The sequence below is a fragment of the Stegodyphus dumicola genome, chromosome 11, assembly GCF_044657685.1.
Source record: "Stegodyphus dumicola isolate Sdum_Otavi_A_Nest chromosome 11, ASM4465768v1".
In the NCBI taxonomy this organism is placed as follows: Eukaryota; Metazoa; Arthropoda; class Arachnida; order Araneae; family Eresidae; genus Stegodyphus; species Stegodyphus dumicola.
This window is the reverse complement of record NC_140778.1, coordinates 144,235,209-144,251,416: the sequence shown is the minus strand read 5'-3', so window position 1 is coordinate 144,251,416 and position 16,208 is coordinate 144,235,209. Positions and strand designations below refer to the sequence as shown.

At 34.6% G+C, this 16,208-nt stretch overlaps 1 protein-coding gene across 2 annotated transcripts in view; it reads left to right on the top strand.

Moving 5' to 3' along the window:
- Window positions 1–16,208, top strand: part of LOC118204158 (uncharacterized) — a 115,745-nt gene that overhangs the window by 5,851 nt on the left and 93,686 nt on the right. For both annotated transcript variants that reach the window (XM_085827285.1, XM_085827286.1), the window contains 2 exons: window positions 7,267–7,368; window positions 7,475–7,576. In XM_085827285.1, coding sequence (XP_085683411.1) covers window positions 7,267–7,368; window positions 7,475–7,576 — 204 coding nt within the window. The remainder of the gene's footprint in view (window positions 1–7,266; window positions 7,369–7,474; window positions 7,577–16,208) is intronic.

Sequence of the window (16,208 nt, the reverse complement as noted above, 5' to 3'; positions counted from 1 at the left end):
TTGCATTTTGTGAAACTTAACGTTTTCTATAAGCATACAAAATTCAAAAACATAAAAATTTCCGAAAGTGTCCACAATTTTGGCCACCACTAGATATTATTAAATACTAAAATACTCATATAAATTACAAAAAGTACTGAGTACTTTCATCCGTTTTAAATCTTTGTTTTTTAAGCAACTCCGAATGGCTTAATTTGAAAGATAAATGAAAGATTTTGATATTTTGCGAAATGGCAACCTACTACTGAAGACAAGCAGTACTATCGTTGATATAAATATTATAAAAATGAATGCTTGTTTGTCTATATTTTATACAAATCTACAATTCAATTACGATCTTTATGAAAGTTGCCACACTCGACTTTCAAAACAAGAGGCCATCCATATATTTTATGCTAATTTTATTAACGAACTTTTGATTCAAAACTCAGCGATTTAAAAGCTTTGCATTTCCATTCTGCAAAGTGTAAGATACATATATGTTATCAGAAAATTCCTTTAGAATTCTTTCTATGAGAGATTACAAAGGAAAGAGAGACGGAACAGAATTAGTCCTGTTTCCGCCGTTTCTTAAATTTTCCTATTCTCGCCAATGGGGATAATGTATACCCTCTCCTACACATATGAGGATTTATTATGTAGGCTTAATTTTCCTTTATTTGTCTTCTACTCTATTAAATTAATTTGTCGGGAAAACGCAATTATATTAATTTGTCTCGAATTTACTAATGAAAATTACAAAATGAAAATCGCTTGCTAGCTCTATATCTCAAGCATGAAAGAAATAGGCATCGTAAACTTCAGAACACTTAGTTATATAGTAAACATTTCGAAAACCAGTCAAAATTACAATCACCAGCATTTTATTTTTGAAAGTTAAGGAAAGATATAAATAATGGTAAAAAGAAGCAGGTGTGTGTGCAATTTTTCTCTCGACTAGCTGAAATCCCTGTATGTGTTCGCTGACAATGCATTAACTGAAGGGTATTTGAATACTTCTATTAACTCTTTCGCATCGAGAGACGACCAAATCTGTTTTCAACAAACATCGAAAACGCCCGTGTTTACGAATTTGTCTTGGAATAGTTTTCCTTTCCCCCTGCGGTTTCATCCATTGTGTGCAGTTTCACCTTAGGGCCGGACTGCACCTGCGAACGTCAATAGCTTTCCGTATTTCTCCTTTATTTGCTTCAAAAGAATGATTGACATGTATTTTAACAACTCGCGCAACCAATGAGCCATGCACTAACGTGGAGGGGAAAGAACTAGGTAGAAAATAAACAAGGCGTTTGGGCGGTTTGCCGTTGCCTGAATGAACGGGCGTTACGGGCGACTTCGATGCGAAAGAGTTAAAACTAGAATTCAGGTGCCAAATGCTAGTAGCTCTTTTCCCTGACGGGCTGAAGATTCCTAAGAGAAACTAAAAAAGGAAGCAGGAGGTAATTTTGAATCTAAAAAAGTCACTGCATCGTAACTAATAACTAATCGAAATATTTGCATAGAAAAGATAATCTGGTCTGCACAAGACAAAGAGAAACTATCCAAGTTTAGAAGGTGGGGAGCTTCGAGACGGAGAGCTGGGCCAGCACCTTCTAATAGAAGAATAGCAGGGCGCTAAAAGTGAAAGGAAGCTCCGGATGTCACAGGTAGTTGTGTCACAAGTACCTTCATGCAAACCCAAAGCACAATAGAATTCGGGGGAGGCTTTCGGCCTTATCACGATTCCTGTAGCCTTCGTTACTCTCTCTGTCAATTTTGAATCTTCAGGGATGGCCTGTTATAAGCCTGACTATTGTTTTAGGTATAAGTCGGCCTCCACTGATGTTATGGAGCTGATGCTTTGTTGGAATTGAATGTTCCTTCAGTCGGTATTTGGCTATGGCATTTGCGTCCGATTGGGTGACATTTACATTATTATTATTATTGTTAATGTAAATTATATCGATCAGTTATAACGCTTGAAAACAGCGTAATATTAGCTAATATGTCAAAACTGTTATTAAAGAATTTTCGCACTGTAAAATTGGAATATTATCTTTTTTTTTAATATTGTTTTACTAAAAAAATTCTTTTCACTAAAATATTTCTTGTCTAAAGTTGACGCGAGTGAAATTTCTTTTCTAAAATGCCTTCATCTTTGTTTGCTCTTATAGCCTTTACTTTTATGCAAGTCCAATAAACTATATTTTTCTTGCTTGACCAATTCAAAATTGATAACCTTTCTCAAGGGGTAACTTTTTTTCTTTTTTAGTCTGAATAATATCTATGACATTCTTATTCATTAAAACAAGCAAAAAAAAAAAAAAAAAAAAAACTAAAAGTTTTTAAATTTTCTATTACAGCCACTGGGGCTCTTTCTTTTAACGTTTTGTGTGTTACCTTTATTTATTGAATATCCTGTTCTTAGCATTTAAACCATAATATTCAATTAAACAGCCATATCACAAAATAATTAAAAAAAAGCATATCTTTTTTTCCGATACACAGTTTCGAGTCCTGGATGTAAAAAAGTTTTCTTCACGTACAGTGCTGCCATTGTTCGCTTTGATATCGTTTAGTTTGTTAGTAAAAAATCCGTTAAAGGTTTACAAAATATGAAATAGATGATAAAACAAATTCCAAATTTTGGCTTCCAGATTCCCATATTCGGGTGGAGGATTACGTTATTCAAAATTGAATGGCTCTAGGTACCGTTGTTTTATCACAATGAGAGAAACACACATACACTTATGCAGATTCTTCATTATTTAATTTCTTTAAATATAATACAGGGAGAAAATACTTCGTGGCAACAATTTGAAAAGTGATATGCCGTTTATAGTGATTCGACGCAAAATGCCAAACGAAATTAATAGCCCTTCTTGACTAACACTCTTTGCGCTAATAGCAGTTATTATTGAAACAAATGTTTAAATGGAATGCAATTAAAGTATTAAGAAAGTGCTAAACTTAAGCTCGTTTTCAACTTAATTTAGGGCAGAAGACAAATAAAGGAAAATTAATCCTAATTGGAGAGAATAGGAAAAATTTTGGAAACGACGAATACAGGACTAATTCGGTTCGATACTTTCCTCCATAATCTCTTACAGAAAGAATTCTAAAGAAGTTGAGTCCCACGAACGCTACAGAACGAAATTTAAAAGTGATGAAATCCATTCTACACCAGTCTTTATAGAAAAAAAAAAAAAAAAAGTTTTTTGAATGCTATGCAAATCCCAATGCAATAAACAAACTGATTTTGGATTTATGCGACATTGTTTTTGTCACCTCTTGCCTGTATATTATATTACAAATACATTGTGTTTTTGTTTACAAAATTATATGCATATACCTTAGGGATTTACGATCTGCTCTCAAACTCATTCAAAGAATCGTTCATTGGTAGTTCCTTCGAGTAAACGCATGCTGTTGAAAGGTGCTAGGAAAGTTCGATTCCCATTGTAGGAGTGAAAAACTTTTTCCATGTTAAAAGTGAGTTTAATTTATATCATCACCGAACTTTCTGAATATTTCTTACTGCAAAATTTTATTGTTAGTTCATTGTAGAAAGAAGCTTGTCTTACAGAAAGGAGCTTACAAAATCTCGAAACTGAAGTTGAATGAAATCAATACAGGGGTTAACGATCTGACTGAGTGAATTATCCCGATCCTACTCCTCGTTCTATTCATTTTACTCTTCGCTTCATCCTTGCAAGCTTTCTTGATTCTTTGACAGTTTTGATGCTTTCGTCTTTGCCGGCATTAGCTAGAATTATTTCTGCTCCTTTTGGCACCTCAAATAATCCCCGGTTGAGGTTACCGCACGAACCAAACCTCAGATATTTCCCAGTTAGGAAGTTCTATAACTAACTAAGTGCAATAGAGATTCTAGTTTCAGGAAGGTAAAGATTGCAGAGGGAGGAAGCTACTGTAGAGCGTAATCACATGTGACTGGAAAAGACATGGAGTCACGAGGTCACGTGGGATGGATTGGTGAAGTAGAAGTTAAACGTCCGGATATTGCAAGTAAGCATTTCTGACCTCGGAGAGATGCTAGGCTACGATATGTAAATCAGCAGCTCTAATTCAGAGCAATGTAAAACAAGGTAATTAAATTGTAATATAATAATTACGTATAACGAAAATCTAAAATATAAGATGACTGTAAGTTGGAGGGGGGGTTACTGTTCAGGATGGGATTTCTGAGGACATGGTCCTTAGGTTGATGTACATTTCTATTAATTCGTATTTAAAGCTGTCTGCGTAATGGATATCATCGTTGTGAATAGCTTTGGTGCAAAAATCGATGTTGAGTTTAATGATGATGTTGATGAGATCGTCCACTTTTATGTCTCTGTATTAGTGTTTATTTCTGATAAACATGGGAGCTCCCGTGATACGGCGTAAGAAGGCGTTCAGGAAAACTTCCAGCTTATTGAGGTCTAATTTAGAGGCAACACTCCAAGCAGGCGAGGCATATATAAAAATGTGTCTCAAGATTAGATGCGTAGATCCTCTCGCGCAAGGTTCAGAGAGGAGGACGGCTCAAATAGGCATCTTAGTTTTCTAGACATTGCAAAATCTTTGCGTATGGCATCAGAAATATGTGTGCTACAAGACAGTGTTTCTTGATTTTGATACTTTGTTGGTTACTCTGGCATGCAGCGGGAGATGCTCTATTCCTCCTCTTTCCAGATTCCTGAATGAGTCTCTCAGAATCCTGGAGTGCCGTATATACCCGAGTATAAGTCGAGATATTTTGGACAAAAAAAAAGACTTCAAAGTGTGGGGGGGTCGACTTATACGCGGGGCCATAAAAAATTAAAAGAATCGGAAGTTCAAAAATTTCTTTGTATAATGCAGTTGTTTTCTTCCCGCACTCGAATTGGACGACCTATCAAATAAGTCACTTACTTGAAGTAATTTCATGACTTAAATTATGTGACGAACTACAGTGGTGGCCAAAATTGTGGACACTTTTGGAAATTTTTATGTTTTTGCCCCTGAAAAATGCGAATGCCTGCGAAATACCCTCTGAATGATTATAAAATAATTTAAAAAATGTTGTATTAGCAATGAACTAGACGGCACAGAAGATGATGCTGTTTTTGAAAGTGAAAATGACGCCGAAGGCTGTAGTAGTGATTGTAACAATACAGAGTTCGAGACTGAAAATATGTATGATGACGAGCCGATGACGGCAGAAGAGTTCTATGAAATGTTTGGCGAATTTGACCATGAATCAGACGTTGAAGGATTTTGATTTTGTTAATTTACCAAGGTATTTTTTATCGTATATTTACTTTTTTTTCTCAGATGATTTTGAATAAATGTAGTACTTAAAATTTTTTTTTCGAAGTTTCTCGATCGATTTCGGAAGTGGGGGGTCGACTTATACGCGGGTTTCTTATTTTCTACGTATTTTTTATGTCGAAGTGGGGGGGTCGACTTATACGCGGTATCGACTTATACGCGGGTATATACGGTACGTAAAAGTCCAAAGATGAAGCTTCTGCAGTTGAGATAGACCTGTAAGGGAAAAAGAAAAAGAAAGGTGAAGCCCTGAGTTTCGATGAAATGTTCTTGTAAAGTCTTTTTAGAAATTTTCGGAGTCAGGAAACTGAAAAAATCCGCAGTGCCCTCGACAGGACTCGAACCCGGACCTCTCAAATACGCTCCGAATGCGCTAACCACGAGGGCATGTGAACCAATCTATCCAAAAACTTGTATTCCTAGAAAATGGACATGTCCTCTTTCTTGATTTGTTGCCTTTCATTATTCATCAAGATCATTTTTAATGAACGATGGTGAGTTGAAAAAACTCGATTCAGTTCAATCAGTGCACCAATCTGATCCGATCTAATAAAACAACAGTTCTGCCCACGTGTGAAAACAACTTCCCATTTTGAATGCTCTGAATATCCATATCTTGTTTGCTGCCATATTTTGAATATTCTGTATACCCATATTTTATTTGTTTACATTTAAACGGTTCAAGGGATTGCGAATTATGGAACACTACTGCATTACCTAAAATGCAGTTTTATTGATATGTAACACTTAAAAGTTCTTTTAACAATGAATTCTATTGATCCTGCTATTCAGTTCACTTTTGAACTTGAGACTTGCAATTCTCTTCCGTTTCTCGACATTCTGGTCACACGTAACACATCCAACTTCAGTACAACGGTTTACCGTAAACCTTCATCGGTTTGCCTTCCACCACACTTTAAATCATGTCATCCGACTAAACAAAAGTTAGCTTCATTTTATTCCTATGTTTTCCGTGCTCTTCAAGTTTGCTCCTCCAAACTAGCCCTTGATGAAGAACTAAATTATTTAAAAGCAATAGCTATTGACAGGGGCTTTTCGCCCAACATTATTAATCAAGCAGTTAAAAAATTCTCATCTCAACACACTAAAAGCCACATTCTTATTTTAGGAGATTATAAAAATTCTGTTGTCATTCCCTTCTTTCCATCAATTAGCTATAAAGTTGCACATATTTTGCAGAAATTTAACTTTCGGGTTGTCTATTCTCCCATGAATAAAATTCCGACTTCTATACTCAAGGACCCCATTCCGGATATGAATTCCTGGGGTATTTATAGGATTCCTTGCCAGTGTGGTTTAATTTACATTGGCCAAACTAAGAGAACCTTAAAATTTCGCGTCAAAGAACATGAGGCATATGTTAAAAAGGAAACACAGAAGTCTTCTGTTGCTCAACCTTGTTGGTCCGAAAATCACACTTTCAATTTTTCTTCTGCCAAAATTATTCAAAAAACCAACTTCCATTGGAGAACTGGATTTTCTAGAGGCATTTCACATTCATAAAACTCTTTCTGTTCTAGTTAACGATCCTAATTCCAATCCAAATTTGCCTTCGGCTTTTAGAGAAATTATGTTTAATTCTGGTTTCGCCAACAGATGGCGCAACTTGCTTATTCTTGTCCAGGCTTTCTTATCTTATCTAATCATTATTTCCTATCTTGTTCATTTGCGGTTTTGCAGCTGAAGATGGTGGTTCGGTAAAACCATCGAAACTAGTCCTGTGAAAATTTTGTAAATATAACGCTGATTTTTGGTGTTTGACTTCTGTCTTAGTATTTATTCGGCGTGTTATTGTGTCTTAATGTAACACTTATTTTAACATTTGTTTACTGTCTTAAAATTTAATTAGATTCTGTATGAAAATCACTTAAAACTGCCAGTGTCACCATTACATTTTCTTTGGGTGGAATGTAATAAACGTTTAAGCAACATGAAAAGTGTATTCTTTTGCAGACTGCGATTGTGGACCGAGAGGCAAAGTCTGCGAGTATGTGAAAGGGCGTAGAAAATGTATATGTGACAAGGGTTACGCCGATGACAAAGGTGTATGCCAAAGTAAGTTCAATTAGCTAAATAATTACAATATTAAAAAAAGAATTTGAAATCTTGATATCAAATGTATGAATTATAACTTTTGATTTTTCAATTTTGATATTTCCAGGATGCAATTGTGAGATACCTGGCCAAATTTGTTCTTTTGGCTGGTTAGATCGTTACTGTAGCTGCCCGGATGGATACGAAGAGAGGTATCAAGAGTGTCTAAGTACGTGCAATTTTAATTTTGCTTTTTCAGTTTCTACACAAACACTCATACATACTCATGCCACATATACCATGTGTACAAGACTCCTCACCAGATCTTTAATTTTGTGACCGATGGGAGTAAAAAGACATTTCCAATTAAAGAAATGTTTTAATGACGCAAAGATTCATGCTTTCATATTGCTATGAATTTTGTATTTAGATAGGTAATTTTAGTAGAATTCTAATTTAAATTGTTATAAATTTTCAAGATTCATGCTTTCATATTGCTATGAATTTTGTATTTAGATAGATAATTTTAGTAGAATTCTAATTTAAATTGTTATAAATTTTCAAGATTCATGCTTTCATATTGCTATGAATTTTGTATTTAGATAGGTAATTTTAGTAGAATTCTAATTTAAATTGTTATAAATTTTCAAGATACATGCTTTCATAATGCTATGAATTTTGTATTTAGATAGGTAATTTTAGTAGAATTCTAATTTAAATTGTTATAAATTTTCAAGATTCATGCTTTCATATTGCTATGAATTTTGTATTTAGATAGGTAATTTTAGTAGAATTGTAATTTAAATTGTTATAAATTTTCAAGATTCATGCTTTCATATTGCTATGAATTTTGTATTTAGATAGGTAATTTTAGTAGAATTCTAATTTAAATTGTTATAAATTTTCAAGATTCATGCTTTCATATTGCTATGAATTTTGTATTTAGATAGGTAATTTTAGTAGAATTCTAATTTAAATTGTTATAAATTTTCAAGATTCATGCTTTCATATTGCTATGAATTTTGTATTTAGATAGGTAATTTTAGTAGAATTCTAATTTAAATTGTTATAAATTTTCAAGATTCATGCTTTCACATTGCTATGAATTTTGTATTTAGATAGATAATTTTAGTAGAATTCTAATTTAAATTGTTATAAATTTTCAAGATTCATGCTTTCATATTGCTATGAATTTTGTATTTAGATAGGTAATTTTAGTAGAATTCTAATTTAAATTGTTATAAATTTTCAAGATTCATGCTTTCATATTGCTATGAATTTTGTATTTAGATAGATAATTTTAGTAGAATTCTAATTTAAATTGTTATAAATTTTCAAGATTCATGCTTTCATATTGCTATGAATTTTGTATTTAGATAGGTAATTTTAGTAGAATTCTAATTTAAATTGTTATAAATTTTCAAGATTCATGCTTTCATATTGCTATGAATTTTGTATTTAGATAGGTAATTTTAGTAGAATTCTAATTTAAATTGTTATAAATTTTCAAGATTCATGCTTTCATATTGCTATGAATTTTGTATTTAGATAGGTAATTTTAGTAGAATTCTAATTTAAATTGTTATAAATTTTCAAGATTCATGCTTTCATATTGCTATGAATTTTGTATTTAGATAGGTAATTTTAGTAGAATTCTAATTTAAATTGTTATAAATTTTCAAGATTCATGCTTTCATATTGCTATGAATTTTGTATTTAGATAGGTAATTTTAGTAGAATTCTAATTTAAATTGTTATAAATTTTCAAGATTCATGCTTTCATATTGCTATGAATTTTGTATTTAGATAGGTAATTTTAGTAGAATTCTAATTTAAATTGTTATAAATTTTCAAGATTCATGCTTTCATATTGCTATGAATTTTGTATTTAGATAGATAATTTTAGTAGAATTCTAATTTAAATTGTTATAAATTTTCAAGATTCATGCTTTCATATTGCTATGAATTTTGTATTTAGATAGGTAACTTTAGTAGAATTCTAATTTAAATTGTTATAAATTTTCAAGATTCATGCTTTCATATTGCTATGAATTTTGTATTTAGATAGGTAATTTTAGTAGAATTCTAATTTAAATTGTTATAAATTTTCAAGATTCAGGCTTTCATATTGCTATGAATTTTGTATTTAGATAGGTAATTTTAGTAGAATTCTAATTTAAATTGTTATAATTTTTCAACATTCATGCTTTCACATTGCTATGAATTTTGTATTTAGATAGATAATTTTAGTAGAATTCTAATTTAAATTGTTATAAATTTTCAAGATTCATGCTTTCATATTGCTATGAATTTTGTATTTAGATAGGTAATTTTAGTAGAATTCTAATTTAAATTGTTATAAATTTTCAAGATTCATGCTTTCATATTGCTATGAATTTTGTATTTAGATAGGTAATTTTAGTAGAATTCTAATTTAAATTGTTATAAATTTTCAAGATTCATGCTTTCATATTGCTATGAATTTTGTATTTAGATAGGTAATTTTAGTAGAATTCTAATTTAAATTGTTATAAATTTTCAAGATTCATGCTTTCATATTGCTATGAATTTTGTATTTAGATAGGTAATTTTAGTAGAATTCTAATTTAAATTGTTATAAATTTCTGTGTAATATAGCGCGAGACAAATTTTAAGATAAAGCAATGTCACACGAGTAAGAACACAGGGACAAGGGCATTTAATGTGTGTCTCGGTAACTTGGCGGGAGATGGCCAAAAGCAGCAAAATTTGGCGACCATTCGGCGACATTTTAGTCCGGTCCCTGTATCATCGTAATAAGTATTGAAATTGAGAACATGTAATTGACCACTATGTTAGCTGTAACCATAATTCTACACTCTTATTGTTTTCCAGTAATTTCGAGAAGCAGAAAGTACTAGAAAGATCTCAGCAGCCGGTTGAAAACTATAAAATGCCGGAGAGAAAGCGTCTGTGTTCAGTTGCTTAGTTATTGTTGCTGCGAGATGTAGTTCTGTGTGAAGTGCGATAAATCGGAGTTAGCCCTCTCTTTAGATGCACTTTGCGTTGCCCTGTGTTTAGTCGCTTGAATGTTGCTAGTAGTTTTAAGTGTAACTACTGATTATACTGTGGGATACTGTGAACACTAGTACAAATATTTCTCTGGAAAATTCCAGAGTTCTGAAATATTCCTTTTGATAAAAATAAATTTTATTAACCTATTATCGGATTTTGGCATTCAATCTATTACGAACCCCTACGCATGAAACAGTATTTTTTAATTAAAAAATGTAGATTTGTATAAAACACGAAATCTAACTATTGCGCCTGCGCGCGCATCTCATTACCAGCATCTACGCATGCGCCTTGAGCTCTTAGGCCCATATCACACGGCGTTTGTTTCACACGAACAACTGTTTCGGACAATTTTTCTGCCTGGTTTACTATTGAAAGAAAAACGTGCGACTTTTTCCTTCCTTTCGAAAAAAGTTGCAGGTTGTTCGTTTTCAACCAATCAGCTATCAGCGCCGAATGCTGTTAGCTTGTTTGTAATGGAGAACCAGTTTCCCCTGTGTTAACCCCAAAGCGAGCTGTGGTGATTGGCTGTTGTGACAAAGCAGAAAAATTGTTCCAAACAGTTGTTCTTTCGAAACAAACCGACGTGTGACATGAGATTGTGAGCTAAGAGCGTGGGAGAGAAGTCGTGGCTTCGAGTGGCCATGACCGATGTAAATTAATGAAAATAAAAGTGTGATATAATGCAGTCCTTGTTCGCGAACTTATTATAGTGTAGTGTCTGTGCAAAACACTATCTTTTTATGCATTCGTTCTGGCCATGTGCTTATGTTTAAGAAAATTTTGCATTTCTTTATAAAACATAAAACTCAGAATTTTGACACCTGTACCACAAAAACTGGCCGAGATAATTTCTAAATCTGTGATATCTCACGCAATTTCCAGTTTGCACAGAGGGGCTGGTTGATAAATATATCATTCCAGGTTATTTTTTTTTCCTTTTAAATAGCATTCAATGATATTCTATTATTTAACATTGTTATTATTTTCAATTTCATTGCATTTGGTATGCCGAAAGAATTTTCACTCGAGTAATTAATAAATTTTCCCTTGCTACAACAATAACTAAACAACTGAACTCAGGCGCTGTCTCTCTGGCATTTTATAATTTTCACCGGCTGCCGAGATCTTTCTACAGTGGCGTAGCTAGGGTGGGGCAAGGGGGGACATCTGTTCCCGGGCGCAGCATCCAAGGGGCGCCAAATTGATGCAAAAAAATTTTTTAATGAAATGTTTTCCACTCTTGGCATACAGGAAGGGGCGCAAATTCTTCAATTGTCCCCGAGCGCTGGGAACTCTAGCTACGCCCCTGTCTTTCTAGTATTTTCTGCTTCTCGAAATTACTGGAAAGCAATAAGAGCGTAGAATTACGGTTATAACTAACATAGTGGTCAATTATATTTATTCGATTTCAATACTTATTGCAGTCTAAAAGTACATTATTAATATTCTTATTAATTCTCATTCATTTTATCTCATTCTCACTCACCTTCTCATTCTCATTCATTTTATCTCATTCCCACTCACCTTCTCATTCTCACTCATTTTATTGCTTTACAATCGTAATCTGGTAAGCGTAAAAAAATTCATTAAAATACAAATATTTTTAATTTTCTAATTAATGCAAATAATTTTACGAGTTGACCATGTACTGAAGTGTTTTATAGAACACGAATTACATAGGATTCTCTGAATAAAATCTGGATTTTAAACTATATATATATATATATATTTACTGATCTTTCTTTTTGGCAATAATTAATTTTCATAAAAATACTTGTCACGTAATCTGTTAACATTAGAAACTTCTAAAAGAGACATTTGGTACACATGCAAACATTTCACTCTTCAATTTGCGTGAGGCCATGGAATATGATTCCCGGTTTTAATATCAATTTTCGTGATTAATTTATTGTTTTTTAATAATTGTTTGTTTTTTATTTTTTAAAACGAGTACAAAATTTTCTTGAATATAAATGTTACCCGAGGAAATGAGGTTTCTGAATGTAAAGGTAAATGTTACCCGAGGAGCATGTAAAATGTTAAATTTTCGTATTTTTACAAAACTAATTTCTTCAACCCGCGATCGCGCAAGCTGGGTGCTATAGACCCGCCCGATTAAAGAAACCTTTCTGAAAAATACCCCTATTTTTCCTAAGCGATTGTGGTTCAGTGTAAGTCCCCTCCAAGGCCATCCTCTCTATGTTTCCAAGGTTTTCCTCCGGAAATTTGATTCTAAGTTTTGCTTTGATCGGATCGGGTCTTTCAGTCTCAGCGCGCCTATTCGCATTGCTGTGACATAGCTCATTTGTGGTAGCCCAGAAAGCTGCAAACATGTCGCGTAATTTATCCTATAAGGAGGAAATGTTACGTTTGAAAAAATGATTAGAAGATGTATCAACTGTTGAAGACTCCATTGAAGAAACTAATGATGAAAGTTATAATGAATGTTTTAGTTCTCATGATTCTGATTCAGAAATCGAGATGCATTCTGAAAACGAAAATGAGGATGACATTTATTGCTTTATTGAAAAAGACAAAAAAAAAAAAAAAAAGCAATGGTCAGAAGAAAAGCCTAAAGCTGATATTAGAACTCCTCCTCAAAATATTATAACTAAATTGCCTGGAAACATCGCTAAGGCAAAATATGTGCAGACTCCAAATGAATCGTAGGAACTTTTACTAAGTGAACAAATGTTGCTGAAAGTCGTCAGTTATACAAATATTTATATTGCATCTATTTCTGACAGCTTTCAAAGAAAGAGAGACGCTTGTCACACAATTCTAATTGAAATTCACACTTTTATAGGTCTTTTATATTTTTGTGACATAAATCATCTCATGTAAATGCGCGGGATCTGTGGACAACAGACGGAACTGGCTTGGAAATTTTCCACAGAAATCCTGGGTATAGCTTTTAATCAGGAAATCTTAGTTGCACGACAAGAGGGACAAATACTTCAACTAGAATGACAACTTAGTACCAGTCCCTTCTCTCAAGCAAGAGAGCACAGTTTTAAAGTCCCGGAGATACAAGAAGACCATTTCTTCTGGACAACAAGATCGCCGGAGTTACGCAACTGTGGCCGGTAAGATTCAGAAAAGAAGGCCGCTTCCACACAAGCAACAGCCATTCCCTAGCAAAAGCCTTCTGAGCACGTTTTACTTATCAAGGGTAAAGATTCAGAGCGCACATCAGACAATGTGAAAACTCAAGTTTTCAACAACATCAAAACTCATAAGATTGGCATCAACATGCAGAAAGTAAGGGCCACGAGATATAAAGAACTCTTGATTAGGAGCAAAGAGGCCACACACTTGCACAAACTTAAAAAAGCAACTGAATGGTCCAGCGTGCTGACAGAGCACTTAGAACTAAGGATTCCCCGTCCGTTTAGGAGCTCTCTCATAGTATTTGAGGTACTCCGGGACATAACGGCAGACGAAATAAAAGCAACATTTGAAGATCTTTAGCCAGAAACGCGGTCGCCAGTTACCTTCTCGAAAGGCCCGAGATCTAGAACGAAATTAGCTGTAATTGGATAGTGGAAGGGACAGCAGAATTCAAAGACAGGCTTCTCGACCACAAGCGGGTTTATATTGGATTTACTTCGTGTCCGTTTAGGGAATTTGTAAAAATAACCCGCTGCTACAACTACCAATCCTTTGGCCACCTAAAGTAAAAATTGCAGATTCTCACCAGCCTGTACTAAGTGCGAAAAAGGTCATTTAACAGAAGAATGTAAGGCAGAAGAGGAAAAAAGTGCGAATTGTGTTCACTCCAATATGCATAATAGCAGACTTTGACGTAAGTCATCCGGAAAGTTCTTCAAAATGTCCCGTATACCGACAGGAACTGCAACGAGGCAGCAAAACACAGCAACAACGGATGTAGGCAGTAACCAATTCCATCAACAAGTCTCACCGGACTTAGGTTTCTCCAAGCCAACCTGCTGAGAGCTAGATCTGCAACTCTAAACTTCATGGACGTTATGACAAAGGAAAATGCGGATATCGCCCTCATACAAGAGCCGTACTTAGCACATAGTCATCTGCTAGGAACTTCACCTACAAGCAAGACGTTCCAGTCAACCTCTCAACAGGCTGTCATAATCTATAATGGTCCGCTATCTCCCCTCCTTACATCTCAGACGCAACACTCAGTTACCCTTAAGCTAGAGACAACTACCCGACACCTTCAAATTACTAATGTGTACTTTTCACCAAGTGAGGAATTAGATCCTCTGCTAATAGAAATCAGCATTGTCGTCAGAAAAAGCGAACAACCAAATCTTATTAGCAGGTGACTTCAGTACTTCAAGTCCCTTATGGAAGGGCGCGAGTGGAAAACGTAAGAGGCAAAAAGGTTTTGGAATTTGCAATGACAAACAGATTAAGCATCATAAAGCACGTCAGAATCACCGCCCACCTTTCGCACTATAAGGCCGGAAGGTTGGCCAGATTTAACCATGGTTTCTTCACAATTAGCAAATCAAATGTCAGAATGGCATGCTATGGACATTCCTTCTCTGAGCGACCACAGAATAATAAGCTATCTAATAGACACTCAGTTAACTTATACTCTGAAGCAGAGGTTCAAGACAGCTTATGGAGGATATCAGAAGTTCCTGAATTTGCTTCGTCCTTATGTAGATCAATTGATTTTCAACTTCCAAGCAAGCAACACTATAGACGGACTGGATGATGCCTACAGGCATTTAATTGGAACTCTAACAAGTGCAGCAAAACAAGCGTATAAGAAAAAAACACCGAGCCAGAAGAAAGAATTTCTTGGTGGAATGACAAACTAACGGCAAACAGAATCAGAGTTCGGGCGCTCAGAAGACTGGCACAGTCAGAAATAGATCCCATACAAAGAGCACAAAAATGCAGACGTACAAGAAGGCACTTGCGCAATACAAACTACAGATAATAAAGGCCAAATACGACTCCTGTCAGGAACACTGTAGTAGAATACCAGAAATGTTTGGGAAAATACAAAAAATCGCCACAAATAAGGTCTTTAGACCGACTCAAATGACTGCGAATGTGGCCTCTGACGCACCAGATACAAGAAACATTCTTTTATGATCCCGCCAATGACTCAGAAATACATACATTAATAAGGACGCAATTTCAGAAAAAATGCTGGTCTTCCAAAAATGGAGACTATCTCCCACCAACAATAGAGGAGGTAGACTTAATCATAAATGGTTTGGCAAGGAAAACGGCACTGGGGCCGTATGACCTAGACAGTATAATACTCAAGGCATTGCATAATGAGTTCCCAGAGCTGATCCACTCAGTCTGCAAAGCATGCTGGAAAGTAGGACACTTTCCGAAAGATATGAAGCTCGCAGAGATCGCTCTGTTTCACAAAAAGGGCAAAGATCCCTCGGATTCGACCTCCTACCGCCCGGTAAGTCTTCTTCCCGCAATTAGCAAAGTCCTAGAAAAGATCATTCTATTGAGGCTCAATTATTTCCTGAATAAAAGTTCAATAATTAACAAGAAATAGTATGGCTTCCGTGAGGGAATATCTACGGAACAGGCAGTAGCGGACCTCCTCAAATTGCTGAAAAAGAACAGAGAGGAAGACAATCACTCAATAGTAATATCTGTTGACATAAAGGGAGCCTTCGATAATGTTTAGTGGCCTGATGTAACAAAAGCATTAGATTCAATCAACTGCCCTATTTAGATCTTAAAGTTGATAAGGAGCTACCTTGAAGAAAGACAAGTTCAAATAACAACAAACGATGGAATAATCCAGCATAAACTGGAGAGAGGCTGTCCACAGTGTTCCT